This window comes from Chelonoidis abingdonii, chromosome 15 (genome assembly GCF_003597395.2).
Source record: "Chelonoidis abingdonii isolate Lonesome George chromosome 15, CheloAbing_2.0, whole genome shotgun sequence".
Taxonomy (NCBI): domain Eukaryota; kingdom Metazoa; phylum Chordata; order Testudines; family Testudinidae; genus Chelonoidis; species Chelonoidis abingdonii.
The window spans coordinates 13,141,982-13,167,598 of NC_133783.1; the positions used below are offsets into that span (position 1 = coordinate 13,141,982).

The 25,617-nt window shown below is 40.4% G+C and overlaps 1 protein-coding gene across 10 annotated transcripts in view; it reads right to left on the reverse strand.

Moving 5' to 3' along the window:
- The window catches only part of LDB3 (LIM domain binding 3), a 232,294-nt gene that overhangs the window by 10,881 nt on the left and 195,796 nt on the right, over positions 1-25,617 (reverse strand). For all 10 annotated transcript variants that reach the window (XM_032776737.2, XM_032776735.2, XM_032776740.2 and 7 more), the window contains 4 exons: positions 21,383-21,430; positions 16,846-16,985; positions 1,542-1,857; positions 30-210 (listed from right to left, as the gene is read on the reverse strand). In XM_032776737.2, the coding sequence (XP_032632628.1) occupies positions 30-210; positions 1,542-1,857; positions 16,846-16,985; positions 21,383-21,430 (685 nt within the window). The remainder of the gene's footprint in view (positions 1-29; positions 211-1,541; positions 1,858-16,845; positions 16,986-21,382; positions 21,431-25,617) is intronic.

The window sequence follows — 25,617 nt, forward strand, 5'->3', positions numbered from 1 at the left end:
AGACGTGAGGCTGTGCTGTTCTGACTTACCCCCATGATCTTAGTGTGGCATCTGGCACAAGTTGGTGCAAAGAACTGTTCATAACAGCGCTCACAGTACACGCTGTTCTGCTCCTCCACAAAGCACACATCCGCTAAAGATGTCTTGCAGTAAGCACAGTTGAACTCCTCTGGGTGCCAGGAACGACCCATGGCTACCAGGAAAGGACCCCTGTGAAACATCATTATATTTATATTGCAGAAGCATCTAATGGCACAGATGAACCATACTAATGAGGATGTATTTTAAAATAAGACACTATAACCTGCTGACATGAGGTCTCTTTTCAAGATTTTTTAAAGGAAAATTTCAGGAATTTGTTAATATATTAACCTATAAAAATGATTATAACTGAAATTTCAAAACATCTGTTGGAAATACTGCCACGATTTCCAAATCTCAATAACTCTAAAAGTGTTTGTCAGAACTCCCATGTTGCTGATACTTCCCATCAGCAACTGTAAATTGCTTGTGTAGAGTAGGGCACTGAAAATGCATTACTAAAAAATAAACAAAAACCCCACAAATCACTGAAAGTACTTAAGTGTTAAATATAAAAGAAGGGTGGAGGAATCAAATGGGAAGTTTCCTCATTCTAATGAGTATGAAACAGAGTAGAGAATTACCATTTGGAAACATGAAAAAGCAGGAGACTTGCCAGAGTTGGTAAAAGGGGTAATACACATATACCTTACAATAGCTTTGAAAGTCTCATGTTTTCACGTGCATTTGAATGAAAGTTGCATTTGCTATGTTACAACAGATTGTCAAAATGGCAACTTGCTGTTTGATTATCCTTTAGTCATACTACAGCCTCATTAAAACATGTTGGTGATTTACTGTTAATTGTAATTAGATGTAGTGATTAGACTATTGTTTGTATTACTGTTGTATTCCTATATGGGAAGATAGGAGAATGATAATCAGTAGCACCATACCACTAAACCAGTTCCTTTTTAGTGAATGACACTGTCATTAAAAATGCACAGATTATTTGAAGTCAGGCAGCAATCAACAGGGTAACAATGGGCACCAGTCCAGCAGAGTGAACTAGGGGAGGAGAAAAGAGAAGCATGCACTGAATTACTGGTAACAGAGTGTATGCATTATCTTTCTCCAGACACAAAAGCAGCAATTACATTTGTCTCCAAACTGATATCTCACTCCCTCCACCCAATATAGTTTTACATAGTGTCCTTCCAGTTTTATTTCCGGAGATACCTTGGGGATCAGAAATTTGTAAGAAAAAGGCAGTGCTTGTGGTATGAAAGGTGCCCAAAACAATGATCTTGTATAACTTTGCAGTGATAAAAAGTGAACCACACAATGGCAAAGATGAGCTCTGGAAATGTTAAATGAATCAAGCAGGCAACAGACGTCCCCTCTGGATTATTTAACTGTGTCTCATGCGCTGAGATTGTATAATAAAATGCAATAATCAGTTCCTCTGTGATACTTTCTCTCCTGCCCCCATCCCTCTCGTAAGAGTCTCATGATCTTACCGAATTATGCTGTTACAGTGTCCGCAGAGAGGAGTTCGGTTGCTGGCTGGGAAACGCTCAGCCCTTTGAATTGTTCCCCGGGCTACAGCAGGAGTCTGGGAAGAGGCTGGTATTGAATGAGACGAGTAGGCTGAAGTTGAGGCAGGAGATGGTGCTGGAGCACCCCGTGCCAGGGTATGTTTGGTAACAGAGGTGGTGATTTTTCCAGGTGCAAATTTCTGGGAAAAGGAGTCATCTGTTACCCAGGGAGGGCGGGATGAAGAATCAGCCTTGCCTGGTGTATAAGAATGCACTGGTGCTCGTGCTGGTGCTGGCGCTGTTATAAACATCCAAAAGAAAATCAAAGAATGCTTTAAGATCTTTTCTTTTAAGATTGCAAACAACAACATTTAGCAAAATATACTGCATACCATACATAAACAGAACACTTAGATTACTCTAACTGTAGTCTGTCTCATTAGCACAGATCAGAGCTGGAGTGAGTTCCAGGAAATCACCACAATCCTTGATTTATATCCAAATAAATCACAGAAACCATTCTCTACTGGTTTTCACTGAATTTATTAAGATCACTTACAAGGACATTGCAGTGTTAGTTTTTATTTAGTGGGAGTGCATGTATATGGTTGTAATCACTGCCCTCTGACCTGTAGTAACCTGGGTTCAGAAATACAGTGGCAAGCTAGATTCAAATGGCCAGATCAAGCAAGCCGTCTGCTTTTAGGCACAACTCATCACGGTTTTAATAGTTTCCGCTTAAGTATTAAGTCATGAGATTGCCGAAAAAGTGGATTTTTCCACAGATTCTCACTCTTATTTGTAATTTGTAGAAGTTTTATACCTGGGTTAGTGAAGAAAATAGCCTCACTTACGGAACACAGAGGCTGAAAGAGAACAATAAGAACAATGCTGGGGAAACAGATTGTTTAATTTACAAAAAGTGAAACTGAATGCAGGTTAAATAGAACAAGTGGAACTTTATTAAACCTTGTGCACTGCTCTGTCCATGTGGTTTCCAGCCTAACTCCAATTGTTCTCTGTTCACCTAGGTCAACCTCAATAAAAGCCCCTTCAGGGAACACAGGCACTCTGACTCCAATTCCATTTATAATGATACTCACATCACATGGCAAGCAAGGCAAAATCAACAGCAACAAGAGGAAGAATGTCCCTATGATTAAGGTACTGGACCAGGACTCAGGATCTCAATTCAGTTCCTTACCCTGACATGGATTTCCTGCATGACCATGCATAAATCATAATCTGTGTCTCAGGTCTGGTCTGTAAAATGGGCAAAATGATATTTCCTTTCTCTCGTCTTTTGTTTGGCTATTTAGATTGTAAATTCTTCAAGGTATGGACTGACTGGTATATCTGTTTGTATAGTGCCTAGCACAATGGGGCATTAATCTTGGATGGGGCCTTAATACAAATAATCATCAGAATCCAGAGTCTGTACTCACTGGAAAGCCCTCCCATTATCTTGTTCTCTTTTTAAAACTATAGACCTATGGCTCAGAAATCTAGGTACAACTGAAGATTTCACCCTAGAAACTGCCACTTCTCACAATCACAGTGTAGAAAGGTCAAATATATTCTTTACTTTAGAAAGGAAAAAAGGAATCAAAAAATCTATCTACTCAAAGAGAGTAGGAAAACAAGGAAAGCCAGCGATCAAGAACAAGAATACAGTGCAGACCTCCAGAGTCTTGATAAAAAATACCCTCTTTTCAAGCCTTTTAAAAATAATATTATTTTAAATGGATTAATTTAGTAACATTTTAATTTATTGTTATCATTGAAGAAATTACAGACTGCATTATGGCTACTTTGAGATGTTTACATACATGCGTATTTGTGTTGATACTTATGGAACTATATGTTGTACAGAATTGCGTAAAAGATGTTTTGAATGAGCTGTAGAAGGTAATTATTAATTATCTTATGGCTTGAGGCTAACTAATGAGGGGAAATTATTAACTGTAAGTAAAACGATCCATGTTAGCACCCTGATAACACACCCTGGTAACTTTTTCCAAATAGTCCTATTTTGGACTGAACATTCTTATGCCTGATGTCTGCCCAAAGGCAAATTTTTCTTTTGGGTTGATGTAAGCAAAATTCCCCATCTGTTTGAGATCAGCAACTGTGAAACAGATCACTTCCTGTTTTTTAAGGATTCCAGACATACTATTTGGCTGCTGCAGAAAAAATGGATGAAATTTGAAACACAGCATAGGATCCTCTTTGAGGGACAGAGCCTTTGCTTGTTTTTATTTTTTTAAAAGGTGTTGCTTTACCATAGTTTTAACTGTATGAGCATGTTCATGTAAAAAAAAAAAAAAGTCTACAGGTGCATGCAGAGGGTCCAGTCCTTCCTCCCAATAAAGTAAGTAAAAAAATTCATGATGGCTTTAATAGGACCAAGATAGGCCCTGAAAGGGAGACATTATATGCATCTGTGAATTAGTTAGGTACACTGTGATGAGGTGTACCAATCCTGCACTGGGCCAACAAGGATGGACCAATCACTGTGGGGCCAGGAAGCAATGTCCCCTTTTCCCTGCTGCGCATGCTCCAGTGGAAGAGCCAGATAAAAGGAGGCAGCCCAGCTCAATAGGGGTTGGCTGTGGAAGAGGAAGACGTGTAACTGCAGAGGTGCCTGTGATGCTCCAGGTGGTAGAGCCCAAGGACATGGACTATGCTGCAGGAGATTCATGGACTGCGGAGACAAGCCGTCACCAGATGAAGAGGTGCCCAGGATGCAACTTGTGGTAGGAAGTCACCCAGGGGATGTAGCAGAAGCTGATGCCTAAACCCTTAGCATGGAAGTCCCTAGTTTCATAAGGCCCTAGGTTGGAACGTGGTGAAGTGGAAGGGGCTGGGTTCCCTTACCATACCCCACAGACCACTAGGTGTGGCTGATGTTTGCTTTCTGGCCCAGTCTGGGGACTCAGGGACCATAGCCTGTTTATTTGTTCTATCCTGTCCAGGGGCTACAGACTGATTGCTGTTCTGCTCTACCCAAGGGGCTGATTTCCCAAATGTTACTGTCTGCCCCAGTCAAGAGACTGAGGGGATATAGACTGTCTGTTTGGTCTGCCCCACCCAGAGGGCCAGAGCTCCAATTGTAACTGCCTGCCCCAGGAGGCTCAGAGGCTATAGGCTAAGTGTTTGCCCTGCCCACCTGGGGGCTATAGACTAACTGCTGTTCTATCCCACCCAGACGGCCAGAACCGCAATTGCTACTGCCTTCCCCCAACCAGGAGGCTTGTGGGCCATAGATTATTTGTTTGCCTAGCCCTGTCTGGGGGCTACAGACTGACCATTGCTCTATCCTATCCAAAGGGGCAGAACTCCAACTGTTGTTGTCTGCCCCAGCTCGGAGACTCAGGGGGCTACTGACTATTTTCTTGGACCTGCCAGGGGTCCGGAGCTCACTGTACTGCAATTACCTGATCTAACAGGGAATCTCAACAACTGGGTGGTGGGGTGTACCAACTCCGCATGAGGTCAATGGGGGCAGCCCATCACATACACAATTTTCAAAAATGTTTTGCTGACTTAAAATACCCATAACTTTTAAACAACACAACCAATGTCCTACAAACACTGCCTGTTTTGTAGAGCTCATTAAAAACCTCGATCTGAAGCCAAAGTTTGAGGGAAAATTAGTTAGTTCTGATTTTACATTTGGTAAGTGCTAGGATCGACTTAACTCACATGACATGTATTATGGGCACACTGTTAGCAAGTTTGTATAGGTCAAATTGATTGCTGTTTTAAAAAAATACCACACCAAAAAGTGGAAAATACTAACTGAAGTGTATGTGAATTTTAAGGTACTGATTGAACTGACAAGTGCTCCTGGGATAATACATGAATGTTAAAAAAAAATCACTCAAGAAATTTGACCCAACAAGTCTCATCTTTCTTCGGACCCCTGTTACAGACTAACCACTGCACAGATTTATACCAAACTTGCTACAACAGATAATAGCTTCATATGTAGGGTTAGATTTCAACAAAGTTCCATTAATTTTGCAGAAGACCTAAGTCATTTTCATTATAACAAAATGCTAAATGAAGAATATACAATAGAACAATCTGGCTCTCTCGGCTATAGCAGGGATTCTCAACCTTTTTCTTACTGAGTGCCCCCCCTCTCCCCCAGCATGCTATAAAAATTCCACGGCCCACCTGTGCCACAACAACTATTTTCTGCATATAAAAGCCAGGGCTGGTGTTTAGGGGTATCAAGGAGGGCAATTGCCCAGGGACCCACACCAAAAGGAGTAACACAAAGCTAAGTTGCTCAGGCTTTGGCTTCAGCCCCAGGTGACAGGGCTCGGGGCCTCAAGCTGCAGTCCCCACCTGGCGAGACTTCAGCTTTCTGCCCTGGGACCTAGTGAATCTAATGGCAGCCACACTTGGCGGACCCCCAGAAACCTGCTTTCAGTCCCACAGGTTGAGAACCACTGAGCTACAGTATTTCCTGTTTTCAGTGCTTCCTGGCTCATCAGCTGGACTCAGCACAGACTCCTGATGAGCTAAGGAAGAAAAACTGAACAGCAGGGGAGTTTGTGGAATTCACAGCCATCTTTAGAGGGGAGTGAGCAGTTATTGGGAGCACCCAGCATTTCCGGTTTGACGGAAGCAGGGGAAAGTCATACTTGAGGAACAGAGAAAAAGAACATCTCCATGTGCTCCCTACTCATGGCCCCCATGCTGCCCCTCCCAATAATGACCTCTAGGGCAGGGGTTCTCAGATTTCCCTTACTTAGGAATATTAATAGAACAGGGATGTTAGGGGGTGAGGTAGAGAACAGAAATGAAAGAAAGAGTAAGTGGGGCTCTAGCATAGGGTGAATTGGGTTTCACTAAAACAGCCGTAAAAATGCCACAAGCTGCTGGAGGCCTATCTATGCTGGTGCTCCCAGCAATTACTGGCACAATTTTTTTGGTAAATTTCCCCACCACAGATAAAATGCAAGAGACTTTAGTATTTTAGCTCTGCAGAGCTCAGTACCATAGTCAGATAAACATGTAATATCTATTTTTTTATTCTTTATGGAAGTGTTATAACACCATAGAATATTCCTTAGTAGTTTGGTTAGAGATTAGATCTTTTTTTTTTTTTTGCTTCAACAAAATCTTGAATTTTTGAAAGAAAACTTGTCAGAACAATTTCTCCATCCTTCGACAAGCAAGGCCTGCAGCTCTAATACAGTACAGTGTGTACCTTTAAGAGCAGAGGCTGCAGGGGGCTCACTGTCTGGAATGGAAAGTATTTCACCTTCTTAGTCATGCTGCTTCCTGGCTCCTATTTTACATCCCCTACTATTAAAAGCTTTGGAGCCCTCCGAGCTTTCTGAAATGGCCCCTCCTCTGACTTTTTCCTGGTTTGTCTCCAAGTCAGCTTATTCTTCTAATGAATTATTTAGATTTGATCCACTGGCAGCAATTAAACCCTCTATTACTCATTGACAGACCAGCTGTGGGCATTGCATGCTGGCTTCCTGACTTCTCCCCATTCTTTACTGATCCACAGGGCAGCTATATGTTCACTGAAACTCAACTGCTTTTGGAGAATGTCACCATTGTGCAGATTCTTGATACTGTGTTCAGACAGACTTTGATGCTTCGATAGCCTCTATAGTGGGAGTAAAATAGTCATCAATAATGACCCTTCTCCCCACAAAAATAAAGACCTTAAACAAACTAGACTCATCTCCTCCCAGTCTTTCTTTTGTTTATTGACAATATCAGTGCAAATAGTTTTCTTTAACAATGCCATACCACCCCCTGGTAAATTAAGTTATAACCTGAGAAACCAATGAATATAGCTAACATAGGCCACACTGATCTCTGAAACAGCAACCTAATAAAATATTTTATCAAGCAGGCAACCTTAGTACTGGCATTTCCTAACTGTTGCATGCTTGTTTTCCCAGTCTTATTATTTTTCTTGTGTAGTTTTTTGCTTTTTTAAAAACCTAATTTCTTAGGTTTTTAAAAAAGCAAACTAACTCCCCCAGAAATACCATGATGTGCCGTTATACTGACTGCCATGTGATTCATCAGCAGGGTTAAAACCACAGTACAGAACTCTGCTTCTTGAGTTAACAGAATAACTCATAGCTGTAGTAAGCTGTCATCCTGTTCAAAGGCCAGCCACTACAGCAGGAAAAAACAAACATTTTACTAGTGGATTTTACAACTATTTGCTGACGGCAAAGGAATGGTGCCACTCGGGAATCCTGGATTCTATGACAGGTTCCAAGGAGAGTGTACTTCAGTCACCAGAATCCATTCTTCCCGTCTCCACTCTTAAAGGCTCAGCCTTTCTGCCCATGGCCCTTCAGCCTCTCCCAGTCCTAGGCCACGTCTACACTACGGGATAATATCGAATTAGCTAAAATTGGTTTTATAAAACTGATATTATAAATTCGATTTCATGCGGCCACACTAGGACGTATTCGCTTGTGACGTCCGATGGTCAAGGTAAGTTATTTTGAAGCGTTGCATTGTGGTGCTTATGCCGTAGCTATTCTAGTTCGCAGTTCCCCGCCCTTGAATTTTGGTGTGATATTATTGTCACTGGTGGTTTGGTAAATGTGTCCGAGTCTTCCTTCTCGGGAAACTTCAGTGAACCCTTATCTGCGCTGTCATCACTTGGATTGCCTGCTGGAGACGCGTTAGCACGGCAACCTGGAAGCCCGTTCAGCTTTTTGTTCCGGCACGATATGTGTACTGGATGGCCGCGGACAGAGAAAACGGCCATTACTCAGCGGTACAACGCAGCATTATTGCTTTGGGGGGGCATAATCGGGCTGATTCTCTGAGAGATAATTGTTCCAGTCGTTATATTATGTCTCTACTGCCGGAAGGTAATACTGGCAATTGACATGGACGGTTATTTCCCCTCTTGTACTGTCTGCTGCCTGATCATGAGTTGGCCCTGCTGAAATCGGCGAGGGCGCACGCAAAAAGCAATTGGGATATGATCCCGGAGTCAATCCTCCTTCATGGTTTTCTAAAAAATGAAGTCTGAGTCAGTCTGCTGATAGGGGCAAGTTATATTGAGGACCAGTGATTCGAATAGGCACGCTGCTCTGTGTCGTATTTGCACAGGGGGTCCCCTGCACAACCCACGTGTTGTTTCCCTATCTCCCCACCTTCCTGGGCGTACCAGTGGCCAGTTTCCTGCCATTTGTGTCGATGAAGTAGATAAAGATGCCAAGGAATAAGAACACTGATGAGTGGACCATGAAAATGAGGGGGAGGCAGGCCTCTCCGGCGCGGTGATGTCCAGGCAGGACTATTAAAGACGAGAGGAGCGCATGCTGCTGCCTGTCGTGACAGTCCAGGCAGTACAGATCTTTTCTTTACACAGGAAAGGAGGGGGCTCGGAAGCCCAGTTGCTATGTGAGCTTACGTTATTAGCCTTTCTGTCCATTACTGGGAAGTACCAGAATGTATGCCTAATGTACATGTTAGATTTCATGGACGGTTTGTCTCTGCACTGTTGATTACCACACAGGGAGGGGCGGGGAGAGGAGTGGATACTGCTCTCAACTGCTGCCAGATCGCGTTCTGACCAGCAGATTAGTACATAGGGTTGACATTAAGAAGTTAGAAATGATTTCTTTCCCTTTTCTTATGTGGTGGGGGGGGGGGAAGAAATGAGAGCTATTCCCTGAACACGCATACACTGTCTGTTTGACCTACCAGAATTGGAGCTCAGACCAAGCATGCAAAATACTTTTCAGAGACTGCTGTGGACTTGTTGGGATAGCTGGAGTTCCCTCAGTACCCCTTCCATCCTGAGCATCCAATTGTGAGTTTGGCTTCCCGTTACGCTTGTCACGCAGCGCTTTGTTCTGGAGATTTTTTTTCAACGCTTTTGTTTTCGTTGTTTTTTCTTGTGAGTTTTTTTTATAGAAACAATTTGTCTCGCAATAAGCGATCAGGATCAGATCTCCGTACGGCGTCATTGCTGAGTCTTTTTGGATTGAGACTGCATCGGCACCGTGTGAGGATAGGCTCCGTGGGCAACAGGAACATATGTAATTCAAACGTATCGCGAGGGGCTTTTCCTGTTCTACCGCTTGCTGCATGGAGTTCAGATTGCTGTCCAGAGCGGTTCAGTGTGCACTGTGGGGATACGCCCGGAGGCCAATATGTCGATTTCGTCACACTAACCATAATTGAATTGTTAATATCGAATTTAGCGCTACTCCTCTCGTCGGGGAGGAGTACAGAAATCGATTTAAAGAGCCCTTTATATCGATATAAAGGGCGGTGTAGTGTGGACGGGTACAGCGTTAAATCGATTTAACACTCTTTAAATCGATTTAAACGCGTAGTGTAGACCAGGCCCTAGTCTTCCTAGCCCCTGCATCCACCCTCAGCTCCTTGACACAGTCACAGCCACTGTCTACCTCCTGCCCCCACATCCCAGGTCCTTCTCTCCTCCTCCTCTCAGTCTCTCCTCACTTACAGCTGTAACTGTGGAATCAGTATCCTTAAGAGGAGTAAGCTGCTGTGTTAGTAGGGGCTAAGCAGATTTCCTCAAATTTCTAGTTTGTCTATGTTTGTTTTAAATAAAACTGGCTAAAGATTTCCTAGAAGTGCCTGCAAGGGTGACAAAAATCCTAGTCTCTCTCGCTGGCAGGGCCAAGGTTTCTGCAGAGGCTGCAAGCTCTACTTTTGAAGAAAAGAAATTTAAGAGTAACCAAGCAGCGGTAGCTCCAAAGTTGGCCATGGCATGGCATGGGGCTTTGAGAATGCGCTAAAATAAAATAATAGTCACAATAATTAGCTCTTGCACACTTTCATCAGTGGATTTCAAATAGCTTTACAAAGGAAATCAGTATTGTTATACCCATTTTACAGATGGGGGAGCTGGGGTACAGAGCAGTGAAGTGACTTGCCCAAGGTCACTCAGTAGGCCAGTGCAGGGCTGGGAATGGAACAGAGGCTTGCTGAGTCCCGGTCCATACTGTAGGCCACACTGTTTATAAGATGATGTTGGGGAAAGGGGGCTCAAGGCACTGAGAGGAATATAGAACACCCCAGGGTAGTACGGGGATGGGGGGAGGGAAACAGTACCTTAATTGAGGCAGGAAGAAGTTTGGACTATAACACAGATCTCTTCAGAAAATAAAGTTTTGGGAAGCTTATTTAGTGCTTAACACTCCTTCCTCTGCCCACACCCTCCCATGTGTAAGAGACTGACAGTCACTGATTATTGGGAATTACAGGTGCTTGAATTGTATGCACATCATTCTACTAAGATCACACTAATGATATCTGTTTTTTTCTTTTTACTGAGTTCAAACAGAACTCTAAGACATTTTCTCTAAATAGTTTTCCTATACTGCAGCATCAGCCATTTCTCTGTTTCATAATCATGCATCCCACCTTAGCTTTAGGCTTCTTTTTTTTATCTTGGAATTGTAAACAGTGTTTAAAGATCTCAGAACAAGGAGTTTATATTCAATCTCTTTAAGCCCTGGGGCTGTAACTATTTACCTATTATGGTATTAAGACAGTTAGAATTAGAAGGCAATATTTGATCTCTAATTGATGAGTTCGAATGGCTCCCACCTATGAGGTTCTATAATTAAATACAGTGATTTCTAGCTCACTCAGTTTTATGGATGATTTTTATCCCCAAAAGTCAGTTTGTTCATGTAAAGCATGACAGACCAATGTATGCCACAGAAGCCCTGATAATGTCATCTCAAGTTTCAATGATATTCAGACACTAAGCTCCAATAGCAACATCCTTTACTAAACTTTTTTCAGTAAGAGAACAAATGGGAACCCCAGTGAGCAGTAAAAGTACCACTCTTAGATTGACACTAGCTTAAATTATCAAGATTATTATACTTCTAGGCTCAGAGATACTAACTCATTGTATTTTAACCTGGGAGTATTTAGCTAGTTGCCTCTTTGCAGACAAGGATGCTCCATGCACTTTTTCATCATCACTCTTAAGTTGTACTAGGATCCTTGCATTTTAGCAGCTTTCTTTATCTCAACAGACAGCATGTGTGTATAACTGCGACATAACTGCTTTCTCAAACAAGACCTACAGACAATTAAAAATACCCTGACTGGGCTAAATGTAGGAGTAGAGAAGTGGTGATCAGTAATAGTTATAATGCTCTCCTTTTAACCTCTAGGCTCTGGGTTCACCTCTTCCCAGGGTCTCTTCTGTAAAATGAACTGAAATGAGGAAGGGTCTCTCATTCTGGATTTTCCATCCCATCCACTTGCCATTAAAAAATAAATCAACATGGTGATGTCACAATCACTGAAATACACTGGTTGGAGAACTGGTGCAAAATGACAGTCATGAATAACCATAACTTGCTTTGAGTTCTCACAAGATAATTATAACTTTTCAGTCATTCATCATTTCATCTTGAAAGCCAGGATTCAGTGCAAAATATTTTCCCCCATAAAAACAAGTTGGCATTATTATAATTGTTTTTACTTTTAGCAGAGTGCCATCACTATCTGCTAGGAATGATTTCACCAACCTTGGGATTCCATTCTGATAAGGAAGGAATAGTATATTGACCTTATACATAGTTTTCAAACATCTTCCTGGCTCATCTGGAATGTTACTCTGACCTTTGTAGCTCTACACATACAAATTCACCTTTGATTTTTCTTTATTTCACAAGCCTTCAGATCTCCAACTCCTGGTGCCATTACAAGAAATACCAGATTGAACATATAAAATGTAAAATTCACAAGATATGCCAACAGACTGACCCAACTAACCCGTATCCTGTTAAAAAAAACAACTGTTATACTGATTCAGTCACTCAACTTTTAAACACCCTGTGCCTGTCCAACAGCACAAAAGAAAGGATAAGCTTTGTTATTTTCTCTGATATATGGAAATGGGGAAACAACTCATATAACCGCTATTACAAGAAGTTGAGTCCTTGCCTCCACAGGACTTAGCCAATTCTCACCTTCCTACTCATATTCAGGGTTGCAGTTAGGCTCAACAAACAATTTTCTCAGGGGGGAAGAAAAAAAATAAAAAAGACTAGCTTCCAAAATAGCAGGGCATAGCTTTGCTTATTTAGGCTCAGACACTTTTGCTCTTTTAGACCCTATATTGGTCTGTGCACTGACCTATGCACTTGTTCTGCATGTTCTGAATTTAAAATACCACTGCAAAGAAACTAACAAATGCAGTTACCACCTGAGGTTTTTTGATCTGATGCATCATTATAGTTAGTTGTCATAATAGGTTTCTGGTAGCAAACACAATTTACTATTAGTAGTAGTCATTTACTTTGTGATAGCACCTAGAGGCCTCATGCAGGTCAGGGCCCCGTTGTTCTAGGTACTGTACAAACATCTGGTAAATGAGAATCGCTGCTCCAAAGAAGCAGACCTCACACTTGACACTGGCCTCACACTTACACACAGGAAGATACAGTTCCTGCTCTGCAGAGTTTACAGCTTTAGGCCTCAATTCTGTAAACACTTACACATGAGTAATTTTACACATGTGAGTAATTCTACTTGATCAAAGGAATTAAAAGGAAAGATCTCCTCTATCTTTTACTGTTTTCAATTATCTCACTGTTTTGTAGAATAAAAGACTGGCCTATAGATTGCTCTGTACTAGTCTAAAAAATCCAGGCACTGTCCTAGTCTAAAAAATGACAGATGAAAGAGAGCTAGGTATTTCCTGCCACCTAGTGTCATTCATAGAGAACAACAATCCTCACTTGTAAGAAGGGGTTATGATATTTGAAAAAATGATTTCTGTTCACCACCAGGAGATGTGCAAAGTATGCTTTTCCCAGAGGCATCAAACGAGGCAATCAGCTAGCATCGTAACAGTGCTTTGAGGGATTAGGATGGATTAGTGGCCACCTGTCTCGTTTGAAGTAGAGCCTCTTATTAGTAATGGCCCACATAAGCCAGATCCTCAGCTGATGTAAACTGGTGTAATTCCATTGAAATAAATATCAATTTATGCCAGATAAGGATCTAGTCTCATACTTCCATTCTGAAAAACAGACTCAGTTATCTTGCACAACCATGCTGATGGCATGCTTGTATAAACCTTCTTGGGTCTGGTATTCTAGGGAGAGATTACATATACTGTAACACTGATGGGTATTTTGATCTGAGGGTAACTGCTGATAATAGTCTCTTAGACCCCAGTCCAGCGAAGTGTATAAGCACGTGGCTAACTTTAAGCACATGTGTAGTCCCATTGACTTCAAAGGCATTAGTCACATGCTTGAAGTTAGACAGGTTTTTATGGAACCTTGATGAATCAAAGCCTTAACATATACATAATTTAAATAGACTCCCAAAGGCGCCCAGAGGTTGGGATGGGCACACTTTTGTTTAGAGTGCTAGGAATCTGAATAAATAAATTACAAAAACTAGAAAATGCCTTATCGTATGTATAGACACAATAGTTAGATATTTTAAAAGTGAATGACTGACAACTCAGGAAAATTAACTTGTATTTATCCTTGGTACAGCCTTAGTACTTAGTGCAAACTTCCTCACATTGCCACCAATGTAATCCTTTTTTGAGCTAATGAGATCACTTCTACAGGACAAAGAATAGTTCAGATTTGGTATCTATTCAATTTATAGCTGCTAATTAGAACCAATTGTGCTGAAAGTTTTGGCAACATATATTTCTTGATTCTAAGAAGTGGGCTAAGATCAGAAGTTCATTCCACATAGGAAAAAGATCTGTACTGGCTTTTGGCTCTTCAGTCATATAAATTACTAGAAGCAAAGAGGACAGATGTCTCAATGTGACCGTCACAATCCTGGGTTGCCTATTTACGTAATGCCCTGGCATCCTACTGACTGCCCTCACAATGCCAATTATCTCTAGTTTTCTTTGTTCTAGAGTCTCAACCACTGCAGCTGAGGAGGGGAAATATTGCTGCACACTGTTTTGTTGCTTTTTTTTCTGCAGAAGAAACTTATGACAAGGGTGAGATTTGGAATACTGTGGGACCAGCTAAAATGCTGCAAGTGGCTGATGGGCATGATGAACAAATAACTCCCTCCAAACACCTAATCTTCCTCAAGGGACTGGCATCTCCCAATGCCTCAGTGTGCTGTAAATCCTGCTAATAGTTTCCACTTTCTCACCCTTGCGTGCAGTGGACTAGAAAATGAAGTCAGAGAACCAAGTTGCTACAATGGGAGTGTGGCTCTGTAAATTAGGGCTTGTTTACATTACCCGCTGGATCCACGGTCTCCTGCCTGTAGTGTCAATGTATATCCAGAAATGTAGTCGCCAGTTGCTACCACATTAAGTAGCAGCAATATGTTGTAGAGGGACTACAATAAATTGTCTTTGGTCTAAACTCTATTATTTTCTAATACATATGTTAAATATAATCTCTCTTGCATCTGAAACTTTTTTGGGGGTTGCTTCATAAAATTTTAAAGTATCTCTTTGTGATTAGTCTCAAGATCCTACCAGTGGAGGTTGCTTTCTGCCAGGGTTATCACAATTTACATTTTCTTCTTTTTCTCTCTAACATATCATGAATGTTCTGAAAGTTGACTCTGAATTCCTCCTGCCCTCTGGGGGATACTATGCTCCTGCAGTATCCAGGGAATAATATACATGGACAAGATGAAGATTTGAAATAAATGCATTGTGTCCAGAGACACATGCAGGGACTGATTTTCAAAGTGTCCATTTTAAGTCTGCAATTAGGGGGGAATGATGCACAAAGACAGAATTGCAAAAGAAGTGCCCACGGCAATGGAAAATAAAGACATCCCTCTGCCCAACTGAACACCTAATTTAGGGCCCAAACCTGCCAGGAATGGCTTCTGAAACTCACTTATTTTAATGGGAGTCCTGAGTACTCAGGGTTTGCAGGATTAGGTCCACCAGGACCCTAACTGAGCACCCAGTCTATCATCAGATTTCCCAGAGATGTTTTAGGTATCCTCATCTCTGTGCTCTCATCTCTATTATGGGAACTGATTCACTCTTCCTTTAAAAAAATTATGGGGGGTCCTTGTTCTCCTTTGCGGGACAGCAGTAACTCCCATTGGCTTCAGTGGGAGTTATTCCTATCCAGTAGTGAGGGAATATGGACTGGCCTATGTAACTAAAAACAAAATTAGTAGAAGTTTAAGGCTTTATTGTTAATGATGTTGAGACCAATGATGAAAGTTCCTTTAAATAGCCTAAAATATGTCAGCTATTAGCTGGGTTATGTCACATCCATACCTTCCCATGAGAGCTTTTTGCCTCTCTCAGCCTTTTAATTTAAGATACCTTCTCTTCTCTCTCAGAACTTTAGAATGGATGAGGACACTGGACTCTTGGGATTTATAGGCAGATTTGGCAGACTTTTCTTTTTTACTTAGACTGCAAGATGAAAAGCATCCTTGAAGCACACTTGCTAAGGCTACAATAGGTTTAATTGTTAATTGAATTAAGCATGTGTTACTGGGATGGATAGGGATAGGATTTTTTATTGGTAAGTATGTTTAGATTTTTATGTCCTTATTGTTTAATTTGTGCAATCTGGGTTACACATATTTGGTCATGGCTGGTTTTGGACGTTTGCGGTCGATTTGCTCCACTTGTAACACATTAATACAAAGGACATTTAAACAACAGTTAACACATTTTCTAAGTAAGTTTATAATCAAATATACCCTTCACTAACTGGATTTGCAGGGAATGGGGAGCAAAGCATTGCAAACAAAATGCTTTTCAAGAATACATCATTCCTTACATGTGAAAGAAAGTTTGAGAAGCTCGATTCATAGCCTTACCTATTTTGCAAATATACTCACACAGTTTAATAGACTGTCATACCTTAAGCCATCTCTCATTTATTTCACTAACACATTTAAGTGCACACAGGGTCTAGCATTCTTAAACCCTGTTATCAACATTCAAGTGCACATAAGTTCCCTTGTCGCTTATTGGGTGCACAGAGTGTGGCTTGCAGATGCATTTCGGATGCCTCGCATTGGGAAATTTAGATCACTTTGGTTTCTTGTTAACCCCCTGCTTTCTCCTCCCCTAAGTCCCTTCCTTCTGACAGTGGCTTCTAAGCAGAATACAAACCCAACATAATTCAGAAGTCACAATATTAGGGTGTGTTTGAAATTAAGCAGAACAAGTTTACTCATTTCTAACATGGCCAACAGAATTTGGTCCTTTGTGGGTAAAAAGACCTTGCATTTTCTGCATAAAATGCTACTGGACATTGGTATGGATCCTTTCACTGTTTTGAAATCACCTTACCTGGCTGGTAGACGGAGGGTCTTATGCTAGCAGTAGTGACAACTCTTGGTTTTGGAGCAGGAACTGGACTTTCACTGTAGCCTGAGGAAGAAGCGGTACCCTGGGAAACCGGAGTTGATGAATAGGACTGGCCCGTACCTCTAAAAGCAAAGCAAAGCTGTGAGCAATTTTTCAGACATCAAGAGCCACAGATTAAGAAATCAAGAGATTTGTCAGCTTCCATACCACCCCAAGGGATGCTTCCTTAATGGCACAGAGAGAAGAATGAGAGATTCATTAGCCTTTGTAGCCATTATAGGCGATGAAGGCAGCCAATGCAGCCCCCATCACTGGCATTTTAATGACTGCTTTAAAAACAAATTTAATGAGTGAAAAAAGAGCCTGCTGTCAGTATCTTTAATACTGGCAACTTTACAGAACCAACCCCTTTGGTTGGGAAAACTAGCCAAATAGGAGACCTAATCAATCTCTAGTTTTGAGTGTGACCAACTGCAGGAAGATCCCATTTAGCAGGGGTTGATCATTTCAGACATCAGGGCTAGGCACCTGAAAATGAGATTCTTGGTCCATTTATTTAGGGCCTACAAAGAGGCTTATCCTGGTCTCATTGAAATCAGTTCTGCTGCTGATTTAAATGGGAGCAAAATCAAACAAAATTCAGTGATTTATACTAGTGCTGTGAGAACTGGTAACCCACCTCTTTTCAGTGGGACCAAGCACTTGGCCTTTAGAAAGCAGAGAGAAAAATATATCTCATCTCTGAAACGAGTCCCTTTCCAGGTCTAGGCTGAGGTTATAATCTATTTATTTATTTTTCTAATGTTTAAGTTTGAAATGTCCCAAAAATCTCTGATTCTCAATCCAGGAGCATAGGGGAGAGATCAGGTAAGTGCAAAACTCTTTGGAAGATTCCAAATAGCAGCAGTGAGGGATTTCAATGAGAAAAATCACTCCTGAGGAGTTTATTTCCATACATAGGTGCTGGAACGAGAGGTCCTACCACACCTCCTGGCTTGAAGTGGTTTTCATCACATACAGGGTTTATACTTTGGTTCAATGGCTCTAAGCACCTCTATAAAAATTGTTCCAGCACCTGTGTCTCCAGCACTTTCTTATGGTTCAGGTGATAAACCTGAAGGCAAGTCTACACTTACTGGGGATCGACACTGCAGCGATCGACCAAGTGGGGTCGATTTAGCGGGTTTACTGAAGACCTGCTAAATTGTCCACAGAGGGCTTTCCAGTCAACTCCGGTACTCCACTGGAATGAGAGGAGTAAGGTAAGTTGACAGGAGAGTGTCTCCCATCGACACAGCAAGGTGTAGACACCGCAGTAAGTCAACCTAAGCTATGTTGACTCCAGCTACATAACTGGAGTAGCGTAACTTAGGTCGACTTACACCAGTAGTGTACACAAGACCTCGGTATAATAACAGTAAACCACAGAATTATTTGCAGCTTGGATTTACTGGTCTTCACACTTGCAAACTTTTTACTTTAATTCAATGAGTTGAATGCAATTTAGTCTGGAGGACTGAGCACGGGACTTGAAGCAGCATCCACTTACCTCAGAGAGGTCTTGTGAGGAAATACATTAACTAAATATTGCAACATCCTATCAGTATACTGGGATATAAGATCAATTTTTATGAGGACAGCCAGTAAAATAAGTAGGAATGAGAATTTCTGGTTCCCGGGCCTATGCTCAATCCGTCTCCTTGACCATGCTGTTTTTAAGAAACATATAAAATATTTGATGACCTCGGAAGTAGATACATTTCACTGAAAGAACATTTTACATGGCAAATATTTTGCCCTACTCTACTTACGCTATAAGACCAGATTGTCAAAAGTGAGGATGCAGCTGTGGGGGTGCACAAATTCAGATACATTCACACAATACCTTATTTGTGTACACACACCCAACCTCTAATGTTTATATTTAAATCAGTTAACATGGGGATTAGTGTGCATGCACCTGAGTACATACACACCTATACTTTTTTGTGGTCTTAATGTTGCACAAGTGTAGGTTTTGGGGATTTATTTTATTAGGTGCTTTTAAAGGGAAACAGGATGCTGGGGGAGAGATGTCTGAGCCATGGGAATCAGTGAGAGGAACAGATGAAACCAGATACATGTTTCCTCCTTCCCTGCTCCCACTGCAGTTGCAGAGGAGTGTCTCCAGGGGAAGGGTAGAGCTTGTGGCTTGGTTCAGTGGCTTGTCTTCAATTGTTTGACAGAATAAGAGCTCTCAGACAACTTCCATGGTTCTTTGATTCTACAGCCCCTAGAGCTCACTCTAACACAGGGTGACTTCTCTGGTTCAGGTGCAAGAGTTCAGGGATGTTCACGATACCTTAGAAGGAGTCCCAAGAGCTACTGTGGTACCAGAAGGATCTACAGCTGTCCACTTGCAAATGTTCAGCTATATCTACTCAAGCAATCTGGTCATCTGGAGCTGATTTCCCTGCTCTACTCCAGACCATGTTTGCTGAACAGTGTTTACAAACAAGGGCTGCTGCCCATCCCATTCCTCACATCATTCTTCCAGATGCTCTATCAGATTACTTGGCCATGTACATGGTACTCCAATCACTTAGCTCTAGGTCTCCTTCCCCTCTGCTGGGCAAGCAGCCTCCAAGCATCTAAAGAGCCCTTGTTCCTCTATGTACTGCGGAAGAGGGAATAGGCTTCAGACTCTCCAGTTTATTCAAGCCCCAATTCTACCACTACCAGAGAGTCAGGGATCAGATGAGACAGAAAACATGCCTTGGGAAGGAGTAAAAGGGAAAACAAACAAAGGAAAAGAAGAAGCACAAGAGGAGAAGAGGCAGAAGTCAGCAGATGTTGAAGTTTACACTCTGCAACAAGCACAACAATCCATACAGGAAGAGTAATTAAACCCTTGCTGGGGCTAAACAGTTCCCTTGCTTTCCTCAACGCCATGCTTGCTTTACAAACGCCTATTTTTTCCTTCAATCTCACTATTTAATTGAGCCTCACACAGGGAGGATCCCCCAAGGCCTAGTTCAGACTCTTATCCACATCTGCTGCAGGATTTAGGGGTTCTGACCATCGAGGCCTTGTCTACACGAAAAAGTGTAAATGTGGCCTGAATTTGGTTCCATTGTGCCATGGAGAATATGAGGCATTGATTTTGACAAACTATTCTCATGAGTTTGTGTTTACTGTGGACTCTGCTTTATTGTGCCACAATTTTGTAACTATGAAAGATACTCTTAACAACATATGACACTGTTCATATTTACAGTTATTTCCTATTGCTGTCCTCTCTTTAGTGTCTTATGCCAATAGCTGCCAGCTGCACTGGACTTCAGTTGGAGAATAGTGAGAACTCACACAGAATCATTGCTCTTTTTTGTATTCCAGACAGACTGACTTAAAAAACCAACCTAAATACCTTATAAACAGTGTCCATTTAATCCAATACTGACACCAATGTTTTGAAATGTAAGAGTTTACGGGACTCTGCTTCAGTGGCATCCCGAGGTTACTGGAAACAATTCAGTGATAGATTTGGCCTTGTGTGATGATTTCAAAAGGTGATTGGCTAAAATATACACTATCTGAAGTCTTTTATTACTTTAAACCTTAATATTCAAAGGGAAAACAGTTACACAAGAAATCAGTGCAACATACCTACATTTAAAAATCTGATCAACACTTGTTATATAGTATAGGAAATTATTATAAAAACATATCTGAAATGCTAGCGTGCCTGCCATTGCTGAGTATGTTCTAGTCTCAAACACCTGGGTTCATTTGTAAAGACCCTGTTTAGGACACTAAATTTGCAAAATGCATTAGGAAATCTGAGTCAGGCTACTCATGTTTAGACCATCATGCAGAAAAATAACTGCTTGTTTGTTTCTCGTGTATTTCTCAATGTCTATAGCACTTCAAAACACTGCCTCAGATTTCCTTGTACATCTAGGAAACTGGTATCTGCTACAGAGAAAATCAATTGGAGTACATAAAAAAATTGTCTCCTAACAAACAAAAACCAGCACCACTGAGTTCAATAACTTAACTATGGAACTGTTTACGAAGACAACCAAAGTGAGGATGCAATTTAGCAATGGAGAGGAGAAGACTCCTGTAAGAGAAATAAAGCATTGAGCTACATCATTAAGGGTTTTAGTGAAGCTAAATCAGCTTTGGAAAGATTTACCAGCTGTAATTTCTGCCGCAGAAAGTAAACAGTGGTTAAGCAGGTGACAAAAGAAATTCTGAGGACTGAAGATGGTTTAATGGAACAGTAAAATAACATCTCTGAAAAGCATTGAAAGTGCCCAATCTTAACCAAATGGATCTGTAACAGACAATAACATGTAAGAGGCAATGAATTAAATACCACGTTTGAAAACTATTAGTCATCAGGAAAAGAAGAGAGGAGACATTTTTATTAAGATCACTTTTAGGTTAATAGCTCACTAGAAGTCTACTAGTAGCATTAAAGTGGTGGGTTAAATACTTTTAATGTGTAGTAGCTGCAAAAGATAATATTTTATACCTCTTTTTTGACTGGTAGCTGATGGATGTGGAAGAATGCCGGTTGAAGCTAAAATAAGACAAAAGTTTGTGTTTTTATGCAAAAGAAAATGTCATTTGAAATTGAGAACCAAATATATCAGGATAATTAGGGCATCTTATCCTACAATGAGTTTCCTTATGAAAAGAAAGTACATACTATATTCAATAAGCAGTATGCTGAGGCACATTAAAGTATATGACATGCACTACTTTTCATCTGGGTTACAAAAACAATGTTTAACTGTTATTGAGCCAAATCTTGCTCATCTTACTTGGGCTAGAAATCACACTACAGCCTTAATAAGGTGAGGACAATTTGATTCATCGACTAAAATGCCACATAAAGCACTAGCTCATACACGAGTGTTAATTCTTTAGTTGTAGGATTTTAGTTCTGCAATTAAAGAGACAATTTGCTTTGACATTCACTAAATACTAACACAAAGAAAAAAGGTACATTTGCTTTGTTTCAGTGTCCACAAAACTGGATACTCCTAAGTAAGTTGCACAAAATCTTAGTAATGTGAACCTGGAATTGAAACATCACTTCTTAACTTGGGAGCTCAGCTCCACTTTAATTGTGGTGAGACAAACAGCTGTCCATAATAAAGACAAGTGGCAATGTAAATGAAACCACAGCATCAAGCTAATACCTCCAACTTTTCCCTGATTATTTTCAACCCTGCGCTTTTCCCTGGTTATTTTGAACCCAGAGAGCATTTTTCTGTTGGTGGAATTTTAAAGGATAAAAATACAGGGATCAGCCTACAGAGATAACACTTAAAAGTCTATGGAAGCTTTGATCTTGTGAAATGACGGATGTATTTTTATAAAATGTTAAAAAATGAATAACAGACTTGTCCATCAGATTCATGTCACAGGCAAGCTATATATTACGGGTGAAATCCTGAGTCTGTCATAATCAATAGGAGCTCTGCAACTGTCTTCAAGTGGGGACAAGATTTCACCCTATATCTCTAAAATGTTATTGAACTAGATATTTAGTCAACTATGCTTTAAACCTTGTGAGATAGCCTGTGAAAAAGTCAAGTTAACATTACAGGCTTTAAAATAAGGGGAAAATATGATCTATCTACAATTAATGATAGGTTCAAAAATAATTCTGTAATCCCTTCCTCTGCAAATATTTCTTCAGGAACACAGTGTGTTTTAACTGAAGTGAAGTCATTAAAGAAACTGACCTACTTCACTAAGATCAGATTTCATTAGTTAGGAACATTGATTAAGAATTTCCGTCCTCCCACACATATGTCTTTGGAAGTTTGTTTTAAGTATCCAGGAAAAATCCATTGACTGAATTGGGCAACATGGAGAAATCTCACTCCCAGCGTAGCTGAGTAATTTTGTGCAAGAAGTTGAGGATAAGGCTCTTCTAAGAGAAACTAGGCCTAGGGTTGAAAAAATCTGTTAAGCCAGTGGAATGGACTAGATCATCCCACAACAGCAGCAGCGAAGTTATTACTATCAGCAACTTCTTTTTTCTCTGAAGGTTTAGGGAAAAGTTTTTTTAAAATGGGTGCCCAAAGTTGGTTTCCTAGCTCCATATTTTAGCACCTAAATAAGTTGCCTTGTTTTTAAATGGGAGCTGCTGGACGTTTAGTTTTTTGAAATGTCAGGCTTCTTATCTAGGTGCCAAAATATGGACTTAGGAGGCCAGTGATAGGCACCCATTTAAACACATCTTTAGCATACTCCTGAATGGACAGTTTATAACATAAGACACAAGACGGTTTCTATGTAAAGAGAAAGAATCCAACTCCAGCTACAATTCAGCCCTATGACCACTAGTATGGAGCTCTACCCCTTCAGAGTCCTCTTCACCTGTGACTATCAGGAAACTAATTTTATACAGTTCATGTGAAGTCCCAGTTAGCTCTTCAATCTCCAGACCTGCTGCATTACTGCACCTTGTACATCTATGGGAGATTTGACCTGGGAGTGTACCCCTTGCCTGCTGATAACAATATGATGCCTTAGAACCTTGCCACCTTGCTGTTCCATTTTAAGTGCAAATTAAGATTTCAGGGCACTAACATATCCAACTTCTTAGTGTAGCCCTCTTTGGATCCCCTGGCTTGGGCTCAGATAATTGATTGTGGCAAGCTGCAATTCTGAATATGCTAATTTAAATAATTATTCTTTTCCATGTTCAATTGTTTTTAAATAGCGTGAGGAGGGTATCATGGTCCACGACGCTATTGAGAAACAGAACGAGGTAGTTAAGTGGTAAGAGAGTTTATATGTGCTCAAGGCAAACTCGCTTGCTCTCATCTAATGATTAAGTTCCCAACCTTCAAACAGCTACACCTGCTGGCAGACACTTTTGCCTATGTAGAATTGAGTGGGGCTGCACACAAGTAACTGTGCATATCTATTTGGAGGAACAAGGATTAAGATTGCTTTCTAAGTCTAAATGAAAAGGGATGTGGATAGAAGGGAAATGGAAAAAGGATCAAATAAAACACACTAATCAGTTTCTATTTAAAGATTGAATTGGTTATGCAATTAATGTGATCACAATGGTGTCTAGATCTTTAATTACTAATTAGTTGTTGCTATATATATTATATTAAAATATTATATAGTTAGTATGTGATTTGTAGTTTTGAGAGTGGTTACCTATCATTTTCAGGGAACAAATGGATACAGTTCATTTTGAACCAAAATATATTAATCAAAAAGTTAATTGTGCAACTAAAGATTATGGAAAGTACCATGGAAAGTGGTAACTGTAAGATGTCTTCCAATCTGTCAGAATAATTGTTATACAGGTATTCATGACAGAAAAATTCAATTATCATGTTTCAAATTGAAAAGCATCTTTGCTGGGATTCACAAAATGTTAGTTTGATTTCAGGGATCTACACAAAGGAGCAGTTACAGTTTCTTGATGATCTACCTTTTAAAAAGTATATACACATAATCAGCTAAAGAGCCATTATGTGAAACCTCACCTTCATTCTTCCTGAAAATCCTAAATTCAGGAATTTTACATGATAATCTATAATTTTAAAGTTCTGTTTTTCAAAAGTTCTTAAACAGCTATTATTTAAATAATCCCTTATTTTAAAACCCCTTAAGTGCACATATACACTATAGGAAGTAATGCAGAAGAGCTAACACTGCTGCCATCATAGTCTTCTAGGAGAATATTTTTCTTTTATCATTTAGTTTTTATTAGTCTTTTTTTTAAGCACTAAACTTTAAAAATCCTGCTGCACACAAGTCAATGAGAGTTTTGTCTAAGTAAGGATGGCAGGATTAGACCCAAGGAATTTAACACACTAACACTGTTGTATTTAGATACCAAAATTGGAAACCAACAAAAACAAACAAAATCTAAAAACAACCAATATTGTCCCTCAACTCGTACACTGAGATAGCAGGGGGGGTCTTAGATCAGTGTGTTCTCATTACCATGTATGCTGGTACACTGCCAAAACTCAGCAACCTAAGTTAAAGACAGTGTGTCATCTTTTAACATTTTGATCTCTGACACAAGTTAACATTATGTACACAAAGTGGGCCTGATTCTCCTCTCACATACACCTCGTCAATGGACGTCAATGGACTTATTGCTGGTTTCCACCAGTATGAGAGGCCCCGGTGCTTTGGTTTGGTTTGTTGAGAGTGACAATACTGACAGTAGAGTTGATTCCAAAACACTATCGGACAAGCAAATGTGGATAAATTAAAAAGCGAAATAACAAAATAGCAATATAAGGATAACCAGCAGCCTATCACTGTATCCTGTATGAATGTCTAGCATTAATGTGACAAAATGTAAAAAGAAAGAAAAAGCTAGTTAGTCAATGACATTTCAAGAGAAACTACTGCATTTTGATTTGGGAGTTTCTCAGCAAATTGTGTAATGCTAATTGAGCCCAAGAGTTTACAGCTTTCTGATTTATCCTGTGCTTTTTCTCCAGTGCATGATACTGTTTAGGAGTATAACTTTATTGGAGTGATTGTTACTTAAAAATAAATCAGGAAGAAGGCAAAATAATAAAACATTCATAGGAAAAATTGAAGTTAAAAAAGATAATTGTTTGCAGTGCAACTACTCCTAGGATTTTATATACAGGATAGTGCTATCATCCAGTGACCAGACATTTAGAATGGACACAGGCAATTATCAGCACCCCAACCTGTTCAGAGTCAGTTAGAGGTCCTTATTGATTAAGGCAGGCAGTT